The sequence below is a fragment of the Aspergillus tubingensis genome (assembly GCF_013340325.1).
Source record: "Aspergillus tubingensis WU-2223L DNA, scaffold_15, whole genome shotgun sequence".
NCBI classification, from domain to species: Eukaryota; Fungi; Ascomycota; class Eurotiomycetes; order Eurotiales; family Aspergillaceae; genus Aspergillus; species Aspergillus tubingensis.
Genome location: NW_023336289.1, coordinates 577,601 through 594,005, shown reverse-complemented (window position 1 = coordinate 594,005; position 16,405 = coordinate 577,601). Strand labels below are relative to the sequence as shown.

The 16,405-nt window shown below is 49.1% G+C and overlaps 6 protein-coding genes across 6 annotated transcripts; 3 read left to right on the top strand and 3 right to left on the bottom strand.

Moving 5' to 3' along the window:
* Positions 1 to 1,143: 1,143 nt before the first annotated feature.
* Positions 1,144 to 2,555, top strand: AtWU_11029 (putative integral membrane protein; the record flags this gene model as incomplete). The annotated part of the gene is made up of 6 exons (XM_035506131.1): positions 1,144 to 1,321; positions 1,372 to 1,391; positions 1,447 to 1,483; positions 1,533 to 1,600; positions 1,654 to 2,126; positions 2,189 to 2,555. The coding sequence occupies 6 exons, from the start codon at positions 1,144 to 1,146 to the stop codon at positions 2,553 to 2,555; spliced, it is 1,143 nt and encodes a 380-aa protein (XP_035362024.1).
* Positions 2,556 to 3,279: 724 nt separating this feature from the next.
* Positions 3,280 to 5,343, top strand: AtWU_11028 (potassium channel family protein; the record flags this gene model as incomplete). The annotated part of the gene is made up of 2 exons (XM_035506130.1): positions 3,280 to 3,551; positions 3,600 to 5,343. 2 exons carry the CDS (start codon positions 3,280 to 3,282, stop codon positions 5,341 to 5,343), a joined length of 2,016 nt encoding a protein of 671 aa, XP_035362023.1.
* Positions 5,344 to 6,063: 720 nt separating this feature from the next.
* On the top strand, positions 6,064 to 7,147 carry AtWU_11027 (short chain dehydrogenase; the record flags this gene model as incomplete). The annotated part of the gene is made up of 4 exons (XM_035506129.1): positions 6,064 to 6,121; positions 6,281 to 6,528; positions 6,603 to 6,806; positions 6,881 to 7,147. The coding sequence occupies 4 exons, from the start codon at positions 6,064 to 6,066 to the stop codon at positions 7,145 to 7,147; spliced, it is 777 nt and encodes a 258-aa protein (XP_035362022.1).
* Positions 7,148 to 7,311: 164 nt separating this feature from the next.
* AtWU_11026 (putative C6 transcription factor) lies at positions 7,312 to 9,826 on the bottom strand (the record flags this gene model as incomplete). Its single annotated transcript, XM_035506128.1, has 8 exons — positions 7,312 to 7,810; positions 7,861 to 8,096; positions 8,144 to 8,569; positions 8,620 to 8,915; positions 8,969 to 9,438; positions 9,487 to 9,608; positions 9,693 to 9,716; positions 9,776 to 9,826. The coding sequence occupies 8 exons, from the start codon at positions 9,824 to 9,826 to the stop codon at positions 7,312 to 7,314; spliced, it is 2,124 nt and encodes a 707-aa protein (XP_035362021.1).
* A 786-nt stretch (positions 9,827 to 10,612) lies between these two features.
* AtWU_11025 (catalytic protein) lies at positions 10,613 to 11,963 on the bottom strand (the record flags this gene model as incomplete). The annotated part of the gene is made up of 2 exons (XM_035506127.1): positions 10,613 to 11,621; positions 11,686 to 11,963. 2 exons carry the CDS (start codon positions 11,961 to 11,963, stop codon positions 10,613 to 10,615), a joined length of 1,287 nt encoding a protein of 428 aa, XP_035362020.1.
* A 635-nt stretch (positions 11,964 to 12,598) lies between these two features.
* Positions 12,599 to 15,596, bottom strand: AtWU_11024 (glycosyltransferase; the record flags this gene model as incomplete). Its single annotated transcript, XM_035506126.1, has 6 exons — positions 12,599 to 13,475; positions 13,557 to 13,907; positions 13,965 to 14,328; positions 14,400 to 14,557; positions 14,612 to 15,353; positions 15,428 to 15,596. The coding sequence occupies 6 exons, from the start codon at positions 15,594 to 15,596 to the stop codon at positions 12,599 to 12,601; spliced, it is 2,661 nt and encodes an 886-aa protein (XP_035362019.1).
* Positions 15,597 to 16,405: the final 809 nt, after the last annotated feature.

The following is a 16,405-nucleotide window of genomic DNA, read 5'->3' as shown; positions in this document are numbered from 1 at the left end:
TAAGACGAGACCCCAGCTATGCCGGGTAAGGCAAGATTGACGTCCGCGAGGCCCACCATTGGTAACAGCGTTGCATCCGCACGGGCATTAAGTTCTCTTAGACGGCTGGCGGGCCCCACTTGCCGCCCGGCGCGCGCCCGCCCCAGTCATTCCAGCCTTGACTTCCTTACGGAGTACCCATACGGTATGAGACCGTAAGCGACAGCTGATGTGCATCTCTGACCCGCGAAGGGGATGGATCAGAATCTGGCGTGGCTTTCGATCGACATCTCTCTTTCATCCCACCCCCCTCCCCCAGTCGCCCTTACCCATTTGCTTCAATAATTGTGTTGGCTTCATTACATTCCAACACTAGAACAAGCCATTGGAAAAGGCGAAGCCTGATCATCTGTTGATCAAAATTTAATCCCCCAAAGTCTTTAGCCGAATGCACGCATGGGTTCCCGCTTCATCGCAACGCATGTGCAACATGTGAGACGGGGGAGGGGACTCTGAGCTTTGACACTGACCATGCAGATTCGTGCATAGTTACACGCAGTACAGAGTACACACACTCCTGTCCCAGAGTGGCATTTTATTTAGTCATCGCCAGTCTAGAATGGAATGGGTCCGAAGCACTGAAAATTTCGAGCAATCAATTTCCTGCGCCGAACAGCGACGGATTACGGAGTCGAAAAGGATTCTTTCCAATGCTAGTTAGCAATCAGGCAATATTCTCGAGCACTTGGCGAGATCGCCCACTTACCGAACCACTACTAGCCCACAACTGTGCTCTTGATTCGGAAAAAGTAAAGCCCATGAACTAGTCGTACTTCCTTCATTGCACCCCTGTCTTTGGCTAGCCCGGAACCCTGTCGCAGGATGCTCTGCAAAGGAGTAAAAATCCTTAGGGCCTGCGCTATCGCCTTCAGGGGTGACGGCCTCCGTCTAAATAAAAAATAAAGGCTTGGTGCTTGTGGCAAAGGACGAATCGGAGGGCTTTATTGCTCGCGATGTATCGACCTTGATTGATGTGTCATGACCCCGAGTTCCCAAAATTGGTTGTGATATAGTCTTAAATGGGACTTAAACCCAGACTGCTGGGACATTCGTTTATTTCCAGCACTTTGGAAGCGCTTCCGTAAAGCCTCCCCGTTTGTCACGATGCTCGCAGAGCTGCTTGGACGTGATGACACCGGCACGACAGATAAACATGTGGACAGGTCGGTCCAGAAATGGAATCTGGCGACACAGATACTATGCATCACCACGATGACGATTTTCTTTGCTCTGCGATGTTTTACCCGCCTTGTCATCATGGACGGCTTTCGAAGAGAGGATTGTAAGGGCCTAATGAACAGCTCCAGATGGCCAGTGCTAACGAACACACAGGGACCTGTCTAGGTGCTTGGGTAAGGACATTGATGCCAACCTACTGAATGAGATGCTCAACTATTTGACTGGCAGTTTCTTGGTGTGTGTTATTCGATTATTGCTTTGATCAGTAAGTATGAAAAAAGCCCTTTTCGGAGGTTTGCTGAGTGTTAGTTCAGTGGGCCATTTCGGGGGCGGGGTGCACTACGCTGATGTGCCTGTATCCCATCGCATACCCTTCGAGAAGGTAAGTTGAATGAGTCTATTACAATCTCCAATTTGCTGTGTTAACTTTCTCAGACGGTGTATGTGACAATGGTCATGTATGGTCCGACCGCATATTTAACAAAGTTGTCCCTACTTTGGATCATTGCACGAGTCTTCAGCCCTTACCGAAAAACCGTTATATTTATCTACGCCTTCCTGGGTATTATGCTCGCCTACTATATTCCAGCAGTCATTGTCAAGATCCGAATCTGCGACCCAATAGCGAAGTTCTGGGCCCCTGACACACCGGGGTCATGCCTGGACCAGACATCAATCATTCTTGCCGATGCGGTTGTCAGTGTCGTTAGCGATATGGCTATCCTCATTCTTCCCCTACCTTTGACGGTGGGGCTACAATTACCGCTGAAGAAGAAATTACGAGTCATGGTCGTATTGGGAGCTGGAGGACTAGCGTGTGCATCGAGTATTGTCCGTCTGATTCTCATTATTTTGACGGGGCAATCACAGGACGGAACACTGGCTTTCATGCGCATTAACATGTTCGGGTACGCCTGCTCCCTAAACTAGACTCATTGTATCACCCAGCTGACAATTTCCTCGTGGTCAGAAATGCCGAGATAACGATCGGGGTCATTTGTGCCTGCCTGCCTGCCCTCTCAGCTCTAATCTCCCGTACCCACCGCGAGTATACGAGCAACAAATACTCCAGTCACAAGAATACCCAGACATCACAGTACGAATTGAGCAAGGTCAAGAATAGTCGTCCCAGTCGCGCAGATAGGGGCAAAAACCAGATGACCTTGACGGAGGTTGGATCGGACCAGGACATTCTCATCCCCAACGCTCAGGAAGCGCCAAGGATCGAGACCACAGTCCGTGGCGATTCAGAGCGACAAGGCACAGAGACCATGGGGATCATGAGAACAGTGGACGTGTCAACTACTGTGACATCGCGGTACAGTTCGCACGAATGACAGGTAAAAGTCTTTTGGCGGTATGGCGGCGTTCCGGGGGATATCATTATGTGGTGCCTTAACCGGCTTACATCTCGACGAATCGACATGGTTTTTAACGTATATATATTAATATAGTGTATCATATGCCTTCCGGACCTCATATAGGCCTTGATATCGATATATGTCTGTGTATGTTTTGACGCTAGGAAGCAACATGATGACTATTGACGTGCTCGAACATTGTGACAAGCATTGCAGGGTAGTAAAACTTAAGGTGCTGATGGACCCACATGATTGCAGAAGCTTGTGTGCTTCCTTTAATCTGCTAATTAATGAACTCTGGGTCGTGAGGAACTAAGAAGTTCTCTGGTACCTGGGAGAACGAGCCATGACGTCATATTCAGATGAAGTCAATAGGGCACATTCCCGGGGTTGACCCGTCACGAGATTGTCTGCCGCGAGTTGCCGCCATTGCAAAACAAGGAACCTCTGGCTTCGCTGGTGATGCTCGCCATTCAGCTGAACTCTAGTAGGCTCTTTGTCCTACGGGGCTTTTTCCAACTCATGGACGACTATCAGACCGACCTACGTATCTTTTTGTGACATTTACCAACCACTTACTCTCAGGGAATGATCTATTAGGCCATATGTCTTATCTCGAACCTTTATTCCTACTACTTTCTAGGTTATAGCAGAGGCTCTTCCTCCGGCTTGGTTAGTGGCGTGTCGCCTTAATCGAGATATGAACGATGATAAAGATCGACCACGGAGCACGGATAGGAGGTCGCTTGGCAAGAGATTCCGAAGTCACTTCAATCCAAGGCCGGCGGAAGATGATGGGCCACAAGACTGGTGGATCGCATCTACTGCTATTCCACTGATAGCAGCTACCACGGCTCCTCTCGCCAATCTCATGTCTATTGTTGCGCTTGTGATGCCGTGGAAAAGTAAGCTACTTGGCGGGACTGCATCATCAGGCGCACCGGCGCAGGAACTCATCAGTGACCCTCGATGGTAAGTGCACATCTCCGAGATATCCACAGATAGTGCTAACCTGACCAGGTGCATAGCTCTCAATGCCACATCACTCGCGTGTGGCATTGCAGGCAACGTTTTTCTTCTGTTCAATTTTACCCGCACTATGCGATACATCATAGCTTTGCCCGCATCTATCATCCTCTGGTGCCTGGCCACATCGATTCTGATCGGTATAACCGTTGCTACAAACATCTACGATGGTCCAATACCACCCGACCAGACCTACTCTCAGGCCTACTGGAGTGCGGTCATCGCCGCAGCTCTGTATTTCTTCCTCACTGTCATCCTGATGATCAACATGCTGGGATACGTTCTGGGGCATTATCCGCAGTACTTTGCCCTTACTGACGGCCAGAGAACGTTGATATTGCAGACCACTGCATTTGTGGTGTGGCTACTAATAGGAGCTGCTATCTTCCATGCCGTCATTGACGATATATCGTTCGCGGATGCACTCTATTTCTCGGACGTCACAATCCTGACATTAGGATACGGCGATATCACTCCTCCAAGCTCGGTCGGAAAGGGCCTTGTATTCCCCTATGCAGTGATGGGCATTATCATCCTCGGTCTCGTGGTGGGAAGTATCCATGACTTCGCCCGGGAACTGCAATACGACAATGTCGTGCGAAAGCACGTTGAAAGAAAACGACAAGCGACTATCGAGCACTCCATTTCACTCGATCCAGGTGCAGAGGACCCTCATCTCAAATACAAATCCAAGAGTCCACCCAGGCTTGGTGGACGCAGAGCTATCAATGCACTCTCATTGGTAGGCCGACCGAAGCTCCTCATCATGAGGGAAGAAAAAGACCGCTTCAACGCCATGCGAGCAATTCAATACGAAACCGTTCTCTTCCGGCGGTGGTACAATCTGATCCTGAGTCTCATCATGTTTGGTATCGTCTGGACATGCGGTGCTGTGGTCTTTTGGCGTCTAGAACAAATCACATACTTCCAAGCCCTATACTTCGGCTTTTGCTCTCTCCTCACGATCGGATACGGAGACATCACACCCACCACCAACGCAGCGAGACCCTTCTTCATCGTCTGGTCCCTCCTATCCGTCCCAACAATGACAGTCCTCATATCAGAAATGAGCGACACAATCGTCGTCGCATTCAAGCACGCCACCAGCGTCTTCGCCGACTGGACCGTCCTCCCCCAGTCAGGGAAATACCGAGACTTCCTCCGTAAATTCCCAGTCCTCTACACCACTCTGCAGCATCGCGAAGAAAACCGACGAGTAAACGAAGGCTTCCACGTCGGGTTGGAGAACGAAGAGAGAGGCACGCGAGCAGAGCACCAGCACAGCCTTGACCATCCACCCACAAGATCGCTCGAAGAACTCGCCAGCGAGCCAGACACGGCTTCAGGCACGGGATCAGGATCAGCATCAACCCTTCACTTCGCACAGCAACTCGCGTACGCGATCCAGCGAACTACCCGAGACGTTGTAGAGGGGGAGCGAAAACGATATACCTACGAAGAATGGGTGGAATTCACCCGACTCATTCGCTTCACGGACCCCAGTCCAGACGATGTGGTAGTCCAAGAAGACGAATACGGGATCCTGAATTGGGACTGGATCGGTAAGACGAGTCCGATGCTAGCCACGCAGACGGAACCAGAATGGGTTCTGAATCGTCTCTGCGAGAGCTTGATTCGGTATGTTGATATCCAGGCGAGGCAGACAGGCACGACGAGAGAGGAAGACGAACCGACCTTGAAGAAGCAGAGGGAGATTAAGTTTGAGGATGATCAGTGAATATTCAATTATTCTACTTCAATTTGTGTACAAATATGTATTTTTCTTGTTTATTCTTTACAGCCATTTTTCTCAATTGAAATAAGATAAATATCTTTGGTATTAAATCATCATGATAATAGAACAGAATCCGTGACATTGAAACAAAAAGACCGCCATGATACCAATCAACCACAACCCACTACTTAGTAGTAATTACAACATGAAACAACTTAATCCCTGCACATAGTAAATCCTCGGTATCCAAACCCGCCCGGACTTCATTCCGTTCTTCCAAAGCGACATACTCAGCTCCCAACTACTATGGAAGTATTAGGTTAATCCCTTTCTCCGCACGCCACCAACCCAACCAATAACATAACGACTAAGACAGAACCCCTCTTTGATGATCCATAATTCCCCCCCTTGCACATCATACTAAGTAAGTAACCCATGGAAAGAGCCGTAGCCGATTACTTCCTTATCTCTCCAACTAAGAGAAGCGGGGTAAGCTGGCTGGCTGCCTGCATCATCTCTCTCTCAAGCTGTGACACAAAGTATTATAACTAACGTATATAAGAAAAGAGAGTTGATCGTCCATCCATCTTTACCAATCCAACTAACTACCTTTTCAAGGAATCTTTATCGTCTGCATTTCACCTCTCATTATCAAAGTTAAACTTGCCACCAGTATTTTACTACTGCTTTCATTGAAGAGTATACTATACATAACTTATCGAAATGACGAAACAACTTGCTCCCGGCGCCCGACTGGAGGGGAAGGTTGCTATTGTTACTGGTTAGTTTCGTTCCTTCAAATTCAGTTTCTTTTTTATGCCTAATCCCACTCGTACATCTTTTTTGTTCGTCTATATATTCTATCTGTTATATATTCGGGATTATATACTCCAATCTACACACCCTCCACCCCGCCCATACTAACGAGTTGAAAATGTAGGAGCCGGATCCGGTTTCGGCGCCGCCATCGCGCAACGCTTCGCTTCCGAAGGAGCCAAGGTCATCGTGGCGGATATCAGTGTCGAAGGGGGCCAGAAGACGGCCGCCGCCGATCCGGAGAATATTGTGTTCGAGCAGATGGACGTGACCAAGGCAGCGGATTGGAAGCGGATTGTGGAGAAGGCGGTGTCGTTGTTTGGAAAGTTGGATGTGTTGGTGAATAATGCGGGGACGACGTATCGGAATAAGGTATTTCATTTTTCTTCCTTTTCTTTTGTCTTGATGTGTAGTTTGAGAAGTGAGGCTTATGCATGGTTGGGTAGCCGACGCTGGAAGTCACCGAGGACGAATGGGAGCGCGTGTTCAATGTGAACGTCAAGGGGGTTTATCTGGGCAGTCAGGCATTCGTGGCTCGGGTGATTGAGCAGGGCCAGGGCGGGTCGATCATTAATATCTCGTCAACGGGAGCGTCGAGACCTCGGCCTGGGTTGGTGTGGTACAATGCGTCCAAGGGGGCGGTTTCGAATGTGAGTGGATTGATGTTATCCTTTACCCTTTCGATGTTGAGTGCATTAGATGCTGATGATATGTTTCATATTAGGCTACCAAGGGTCTGGCGGCTGAGTATGGACCGCACAATATCCGTGTCAATTCGGTCGCTCCTCTTCTCTCGGCTACGCCGTTGTTCTCCGTCTTCACGGGGATGGAAAATACGCCAGAGAACTGGGAAAAGTTCATTGGAAATGTGCCGTTGGGCCGTCTCTCGGAGGGGAGTGACATTGCGAACATTTGTCTGTATTTGGCCAGTGATGAGGGACGTTTTATCAACGGGACGGAGATGGTCATTGATGGTGGCAAGTGTATCTGAGTCGTGAGACCGGTCATTTGCGACGATGGATATGCAGAATTGCATGATGGCAACGTCCTGTATATCAATATAGTGAATGCTCTCAGCAAATCGAAACCAGCACGAAATCCTACTTTTGGGCCGCGTAGTGTAGGGAATTCGTGGTTATAGCTGTACTCACCTGATCAAGTCCAAGAAGAAGGATCGAACAGGGAGATATCTTCTTCTAGCAGGCCCATCATGTGCTGGTTTCCCGAGAACCAATTCCCCAGTTGGCTGGTCTGAGGTATCGGTCCAGAATATTGACCTTCCATCGCGCCTCGTGTATCTCCAGGCGCTGACCCAGCAGGAACAGGTGCGGATGCCCACGCGCCATCACTGTCGTCAGCCGACATAGGTGCCAACCCAAGCGCACTGAGATATACATCAAACTCCTGACCGACAGATGCCAGGTCTTGATCCTCCTTGACCTGCACTTGTTCTTTCGCCTCAATGTAAAGTCTAGCCACATTGCTGAGAACATGGCATAGCTGATACAGTTTCGAGATGGCTTCCGAAAGAAAACAGTTAGGCTGCAGAGAAGCAACAAAGTCTTCAAGTCGGGCGAGATCATCCCAGGATGACAAAGCAATCGCGTGGCAGAAGATCACTATAAATGGAACAAAAGGTGCATAGAGAATGGTCCTGGAGGGGATGTTAGAGATATAGCGGTGTGCCAAGCGTCTGCAGCTTACCAGTGGAAGTACGCGGCCTTGATATGCTCTGTCATCTCCTTCACTTCCGCCACACAGTCCTGATGTACTTCGAGAGCGGACCTAGCCGTTTCTATGCATTCGTGGATGAATGTGCCCTGTGTGCCTTGTGGAGGAATGGCGCGGTATATCAACGTTAGAACTGACAAGCGGGCAACCTTGTCTGATTTGAAGAAGATCTGATCGACATGGGATCGTTGTTTATCGAAATGAATACCCTAGACTATGTTAGAGTATTACTGGCTATGTCACCAACGGTGCATACCTCGAATGGCTCCATAACCACTTGCTGCATCTCAGAGGCCAGCTGGCGAGCATGAGCGACCCGCTCACTTTCCGGCCGCGCCAAAGCTGCAGGGCTGTAAAGTAATTCGTACACTTTTCCCTGTATAGTCGCAAATCGGACCCACAGCAAGTATATTTTGTCGAATGGTTCATCTAGCCCGGTCGTATCGATGTTTACTAGAGAGGTGACGTCGTAATCCTGTATGGTTGACGCGCGTCCCAGACGCAGGGAAACCGCCTTGTCCAAAACGTAGACCGTCCAGAATAGTGTATTTCCAAGAGAGGGCTTACTGCCGCTATCTGAAGGATTTGATCGATGGTATCCGAGTGTTTGGCATAAGCGGAAGGCCGCTGAAGTTAACGTCATTGCGAACGACGGCTTAGACATCTCGATTGCGTAGACGGCCTTGACCCTGTCAGCAGACTGTAAATTACTCCAGCGGCGACAAAGCTTACTCCTAGTACGAGTGCTTCGATATTGTCATCATTCGCAGGCATCAAAAGGCTCAAGCTCCCCAAAGCAGTTTCAAGGTTGACCAGACACAGCTTCAGGTAATTATCATACTCCTCTCTAGTCTGTGAATCCTTTGTGATAGCGACGACGTCGCTGATTAGGTAGAGAAGAGCGCCGTTAACTATAATAAAAGTAGCATCGGAGTATTCCTCCGTGGAGAAGTAAATCTGGCGGCATTTCTCAACTAGCCGTCGGGGCGACAGGAAAGGCAGGTATGCTTGCAGGATACTCGGTTGCTCTGGTAGTACGTTAGGAAGCTACAGGAAGAACATAGTACGTCTCAGGGACTACCTTGGCATTTGCGCAAAAGTGCCAGAACAACCGGCGCTGGAGGCATGGTAAGCTCTCGCAATCCCGAGCCTGGAATCGCCCTCTGATTCGGGAACCGCACTTGGCGGGAGGGAGATTGTGCCTGGTGGTCCTGCATATCAACGATCTGCTTCAAGGAGGCCAGCGCGGTGCTTATTTTGGGAGTCGACATCTGGAGTGCACTGCGGGAGACGGCCGTCTCTAGAAATTCTCTGGCGTAAGCAGAATGGGCAGCGAGAGAGGAATTGCCCTCAAAAGCAGGAGTAGACTCGTGTTGATCCAGAGTTGCAGCAGCACTAGTGTAATTGGTCGTAGTGGATGGACTCAGCTGGCTTGACAGTGGAGTAGAATGATGGCATTGTTCCGAAGGGCCCTTGGCGTGCGCTCTGAGTTCCAAAAGGGTACGCTCGATGTTGCCCAGGCGTTCTTCGATGAGGTCAATTTTCCTCTCACTACACCATGTCAATTAAGCCCGATAAGCAGCCACTCATTGCACATACTACTGGCTCGATATAAGGACACGCTTCTTTGGCTCTGGGGGCTTCTGGCCAGCACCAGTTGAGCGGCAGATGATTTGAGAACTGCGGCAATTGGAGCAGGGAGACCGCTTGTCACAGCGTATCTAATGGTGGCACCAAAATGTATAAGTGTCCTTCCTAAATGGGACAACCCACTTCATTATTGATAGATTGCAGCAGCTACATACCTTTCGGAGGCGGCATTGATCGCACTGGCATCCGTCAGCAATTGCGGACTGTAGTATGGGTATGCAGTGCCACTCGAACTTACCGCACGCCTGACAACAGGCTCCTTCTCACTCTCGGGTCCCTCGGGCTCCATGTAGTCAAGCTTTCCAAGATAACCGGTCCACGATAGCGCGGCTTATTACTTTTTCCAGCAGAGCAGTCTGCAGAGATTGTGGGTGTTGGGGACGGTGAGGGCGAGTTGGTTGCAGGAAGTGTGAGACTGGCGGATCCCGCGGAGGCCGAGAGTGTGGACCGAACTTTGTTTGCTTGCCTAATCGTCACTCTCTCTCATCCACAAAGTATCAGTGTCCTGTTGTCAGGGTTCAACCTGGTGCGCTTCAGGCAGTGGATTCTTCGATTATCCGGTAACAGACTAGTCTTATAAGCTTATAGGAAGCCAGATCCTTCCACCTGTGTAATACTCTATTTTAGGCAGCTACTTATGTTGAAATAGCTACCAAGGCTACCAATGATATAAAGTTAAGAATTATCAGAATTTAATTATAATATTATCGCTTATTATTATGTTATCATTTTCCAAATTATCACTTGGGGATTATTTTTCTTTTTCTTTTTTTTTTTTTTTTCCACCTCTTGACCACCCTCTGGATGGATTAGGTCACGTGACTTATAACCATTCTGGGCGTTGCTTTCACCATTTGCTCCCCAAGGTGAAGAATTTGTACTATTGATATTAGAGTAATTCAAGATCTACAGGTCTCTCATCATGGTTGCTCTGTCATATAACTACAATTACTTTGACAAAGCTCAAAACCTATATGAAACAGCTGAATATATATTTCTAAGTATACTATCTATCATTTGACAAACTCAAAGGGTGGCAATTAATACTTATACATACAATCCAGTGAAATTATACTCATAACAGCCAACTTTCAATCTTTGCCACAGTATCGGCAACCAATCGGTCATAATATGTGCCCAGAGGAAGAAACATGGACTGATGGGCAGCGATTTCATCCATACCCTCCATCCGTAGCGGAATCCAGAGCTGCTCTTTGCGGGCTGTTTCTGGAACATAGCAGAACAGTCGCCCCGATGGTCTGAGACGAGAACCTTCGCGCTTATTTCCGTGCTCGTCTGAATCGCATGAGCTTGATGATGATGATGACGACCGTATATCAATCCTGGTGGAAGAGAACTTCGTGTCTAGCAGTGAGTCAGACGAGCGGTTGTCTGCCACCTTTCCTTGTATATCAACTGGCATATCAGGCAGCACCAACGCAGAGACTCCGTCTTCTACGCGATACCCATGTATTTGCGACGCTCTGTGCCTCAAGGCCATCTTGTTCCCGTGATCATTACCGTTGATGGTTTCGCTGTGTGGGCAGGCAGTCGTGTAATAATTAGCAAAGCGGACCCTCCCACCAGATTCATCGTGTTTTGCCCAACGGCAGAGTCTCTTGTGTCGTCTGACAAGCCCAAAGTAGTCATTCAGACATCCGACATGATCGTAGTATGAGAAAACATACTGAAGAGCAGAACGAGATATGTGACCCGAATGTTTTGCAAGGAAATGGCGCGCTCCATCCCACCCACTCCACTGGGTCCTGTCGACATCGTTGGTCAAGTTTGGATCGAACGTCGGATCGTCGTTTGCTATTCGGCTGTTTGTGGTGCTCTGAGATTTGCGCCGGCTCTCATTCTTTGCTTTCCGGCTAAATACCCTGCCGGCTGCTGTTGCAATGACGCGCGGATGGAGTCCAAGAAAAGGCGTATCAAAGGCCACCAGGCCAACAATCCTACTGTTCGGAATGTGGCCAGCGGTTGTGTAAGATTCGGCAAGTGCAACGTCTGCAGCGATGAGGCCTCCTATACTGTGACCGAGCAGTATGACATCCAAATCTGGAGCCATGTGTGGCGATAACCTGCGAGAAAGAAAATGCTCAATATAGAGGGCTAAGTGTGTTGCAGCTTGAGGTAATTACTTACCACCGGCTGATATCGTCGCAGGCAACACGTATAGGTCCTCTGGTTTTATAGCGGGGGTATATCTTGGTGTATGTGATATGGGTTTGAGCCAATGAGACCTTAAGGAGATTGTGGACTTCCCTAGGGAAGTTACAAAAGCTCTCCTCTGAGCCTAGAAAGCCATGGATGTATATCAGGAGTAACCTGCGCTTTCCATCGTGTCTTGGTAATTCATCGGGATTATAAGAAGCGTCCCGCCATGAGTCGAGAGCAAGGTTGTCAGAGGTGTGTTCTTTCATTGTTGACCCTGAAGACTGTTCTCAGTAGAATATCCATCATGAATGAATTTGTGCTGACACAAGAAGTAGCGGCTGTGTGTAAGCAATGAGTTGCTCTGCCGTAGGTCCCAAAATGTTCAAGTGATATTCACAAGTAGCAGATCCTACATGTCCGCCTGCGGCTCTATTCTTAGAATATATCATGGGAGCGAATACGAGGTGGTAATTAGGGCCTTTTCTTCCCCTTTATTTCTCTCGCTCTTGCAGAAGAATCAGGAATAGAAATATACGCCAAGGCGTAGATCATTGACGATTGGTAGCCTCCAGACCCACTCGTATTCGTTTAGATATTTAAACGTTTTCAATCAGCCACAGGCAAATGCATTTTTCTGTGCCCTCACTGGCCACCCAGCGGTCGGATGTGTCTGGTACAGTTTTGAATGTGTTGATTTTGGTAGCCTAAAGTCCGTTATGCTTAGGATCCACAGAGTTATCTAAAGTAAATTGTCACGCTCTATGATCCATTCACTGGTTCTAGTTATTAAAGAGTTGTTAAAACGAAGAAAACGTGGTAATTAAGTCCTGCTCCCAGAAGGGATACCGATAAAACCTCTCAACCTCTGCGCCAAAGAAACCCTGGTACCGAAATATCACGTTCAAATTTCCTTGGTACTCTTCAATTTCTGCCGAAAAGTGGCTACGATATTGTCCGTCGCTGTATACTGGCCGCTCTCCAGTAACCACGTTCCCTCACTGTGGCGCTGTTGGGCGATGAGCTTTCTAATCCGCGACTGACCTGACGACCGTAAACTCTGCGCGATACCAGCAGTAGAGTATGCCATGAGGCCAAACATAGCGGAGCCGGATTTGGCTGCCATATTTGTTACCCCTTTGCCAACTCCTTTGATCGCACCTTTCGCACCCTCCTTCTGAAGACCCTGGTATGGCTTAACAACGATGTCGCTAACCGCCTCCGCCATTCCCCATGCAAATCCTTTCCCAGCAACAGCAAACCCACTCTTGATGCCAGTAACTGGACCGTGGTCTCGAGGTTCTTCACCATACAGCCGAGGGACGTTGCGCAGCCCTTCAGCCAAAGCAAGGGGAAAGTCAACAGTCGTGCCCTTAATCATGGCAGGACCAACGCTGCCCAAACTTTTGGCAGACGCAGCTGCCATCCTACCAAAAAGCTTTCTTTTGCCAGTACCCGATCGCTTTTGCGCGTCTGAATCCGCAGACACCGTAGAGTCGTGGCTACTGGAAATACTCATACCGCGTGACTCCTTCTCGTGATTGGTCGAAACAGTATGGACAGATAGACTGTCTGAAAGATTTTCGACGGAGAGGTTGGACCTGCTGCTTGAGAGTTGATCTTCGCGCTCCTCCTTGAACTTGTGATACTCCAGAGCAGGCTTGTAGAAGGCTCCTAAAATAGAGTCGGCGACATCGGTGGCTGTTCCAACCACTGCAGACGCGCCGCCCGTGACGGGATCCCATCGGCGATTTTCAATGAAGATTGGGCGGATGGCATGCCTATAAGAAACTTTTCATCAGAAGCTGAACGCAGTCAAACGGAAAGCAATATCCTCGAGGTTGTCAATCTCTTGTACGTACATCGTCAAGCTTTTTGCATCGATGGATCCGTCGGCGATTAGTACCTCTGCGGCAATCTTTGACAGCTTAAATTTCCTACGTTTTTGGCGGAGCGACCACACTGCAGGTAAACCAGGATCTAGATCACACTGGAGACACTCAAGTGGGAGGTTCCGGTGAAATGAGGCGACTGCAGCCTTTACACCTGCTTCTGACTGCATCTTGGCAGCTATAGCAACGGCTGACATGCGCGCTTGCTCGCTAAGGCAGTATCGAATCCCTTCGGCCAGCCTATCGACTGTAAGTTCTTTATGTGGAATAGGAGTAGGCCCAGCGCCCGCTGCAGCGACCATATCTCCCCAGAAGGGCTGACTATGGGGATTGTTAGCAAAAGATGAAACCGGTATATAGTCTTTCATAACTACTCACTCTCCAAAGAAGGGTACAACGATTGTGGGCTTGGATTTTCGTAACCCGCAAGCGGTCGTGCCCGCACCTCCATGATGCACAACAGCTGCCACGCGGTCAAACAGCCATTCGTGAGGGCAATCCCCGATGAAATAAATGTTGTCATCGTGCATCCCGCCTAAGTTGGACCAGCCTTTCGAAACAATCGCTCGTACGCCTGTTGCACGTACAGCGTTGAGGATAATAGCAGTGATGCTTTCTGGGTCCTCCAATACAATACTACCAAACCCAATATAAATCGGGGGTGGACCAACAGCAAGAAAGGCCAGCAAGTCAGCCGGGGGATCATATCTCGGGGGATCCCGGAAGAAGAAACCACAGACGTCTTTGGAGGGGGAGGGGGAACGCTGTTAGCATAAGACTGCATTAGATATGGCGGATATAGTGACGACTCACCGATATGAGATGGCCAATCTGACGGCCTGGGAATGAGGGCCGGGGACCAGCAGTATGTGAAAGGTATCTTCAAGATCTCTGCAAGACGAGGCCCTTCGAACATAGCTACTTCATCCAAACCAAGCTCTTTTCGCCATTGATTGATCACATCGCCCACCCTAATCGCGTCAGTATACATGAAGTAGACTCTTTGTTTTGGTGAAACTCCCTACCCTTGCCATGTCAGCCAGTTAACCACTGCGTAAGAGACAAAATTCCTGAAACCTTGATCTTCGTCGCCACTGCCAGTTACATTTGCCAGGGGGTGAGGAAAAGCTTTCGTGCTGGTCCAGGGCATAGTAAACATCAAGTGTACGGGAATACTTAAAGCCTGGGCGCAATGGATGTGAGCAAAGCTGGGAGGGTTGGCGATGATGGCATCAGCTACGAACGGCCTCTGGGTCGCCATATCAGGCTCGATACACGATCGCCAGCACCCGTCCAACATTTTCCGGATCATGGCTCGCTTGCGCCCAATTTCGCCTGCCTGTAAGCTCCGCATACTGGGGATGAGACCGGGATTCTTGACCATGTAGGCCATCAGCTCCTCCGGGTCGCCCCCGATAGGATAAAATTCCAGCCCTGAGCCCCGGACGAAATCTTCGAATACATCATGAGTAGCCAGTCTCACCCGATGTCCATATCGCTGCAGTTCGTTTCCAAGGGCAATGAATGGTTGCACATCCCCTCGACTGCCTACCACCTGGATCAGAATATTCAACTTTACCTTCCAGGAGCTTTCTAGGTATGCCGGCGGAGAGCCAAGAATGAAGTCATTGTCATTGACGGCTTGCGGTTCTATCTCGGAATACTCGGGCGGTGGTGTCGTAGGTCGTGGTGAATAATGAGATGTGTACAGCTTAGAAAATCGCCGTACCAGCGTAGTGTTGTAGTCAATATCAACGCGCCCGTCATCTGCAAATTTAATCAGCTCCGTATTCCTCAATGGCTTGGCTGGAACTCTCCGGGAACGGTTGAGGGATGCATACTGGTTATTTTGATGCCGCTTTTGCGGTCGGCAGCAATTGGCGTAGGGGGAATGATGACTGGATCACCTGGTAACTCGAATACCCCGGGATCGCTGCTGCTGGCCATGGTAGGGGCCATAACTGAATCCCCCGGCAGCTCGAATACCTCCGCATTTCTGTTGCTAGCCATGGACTGAGCTGAGACGCAGCGAATGAAGACCCAGAGTAATCCACAGAATCTCAGAGTACTCGGAGGAAAATGGTGTAAAGATTAAAGATTTACATTTTGACTCCTCTGGAAACTATGGTAAGGGGACGGCGAGAGACATGGCCCTAAACCAGAGTGCAGATCAAAGAAAGTGGCATGCCCTGGAACTTAGCAAGAACATATCCTTGGGTAAGGATGTGCCAAGTACCAACCCAGATATACGAAAACGAGCGGGGCCCCAACAGGACGATCGTATCGGAAAGCCGGGCTCATACTAGTGATGCTCACTGTAAGACTATGTAGTGTTGAGAGATCGTGTCTCGCAGTTGTATCATGGCCATTATCTCCGGTCGACTCGCGGTATGATATTAGATATATCTGTGAATTCATTTATATTGCTGGTGGGAGCTTTCTCGTTACAGCCACACCAGGTCAATTTCGACAATTTTTGCCACTATGATAAAGCTATGGACAGGCTTTAAATGTAAAAAGCGCACACAGGTGCGAATCATCAAGTTGTATTACCTGCTGAATTGATTTGCCTTCATCGGAAATTCTAGATAAAAGCTCTTATCTACTTCCAAAGAAAGTCGAAAGCAGGGCAGTCCTCCGTTCGTATTCGTATATATGGCTCCCGCGGATGGCTGGGCCGTGGAAGTTAAATGCCAAACCCCTATTGCAAAGTGAAATCTCTAAATGCTTATTGATTATAATGTTTCGATAGTCTCACGCCACCAGCTGATTCCTGCTGCTGTAAAAGCAGTTCCTCTGACCTCTCAAGGGGCAGGCGA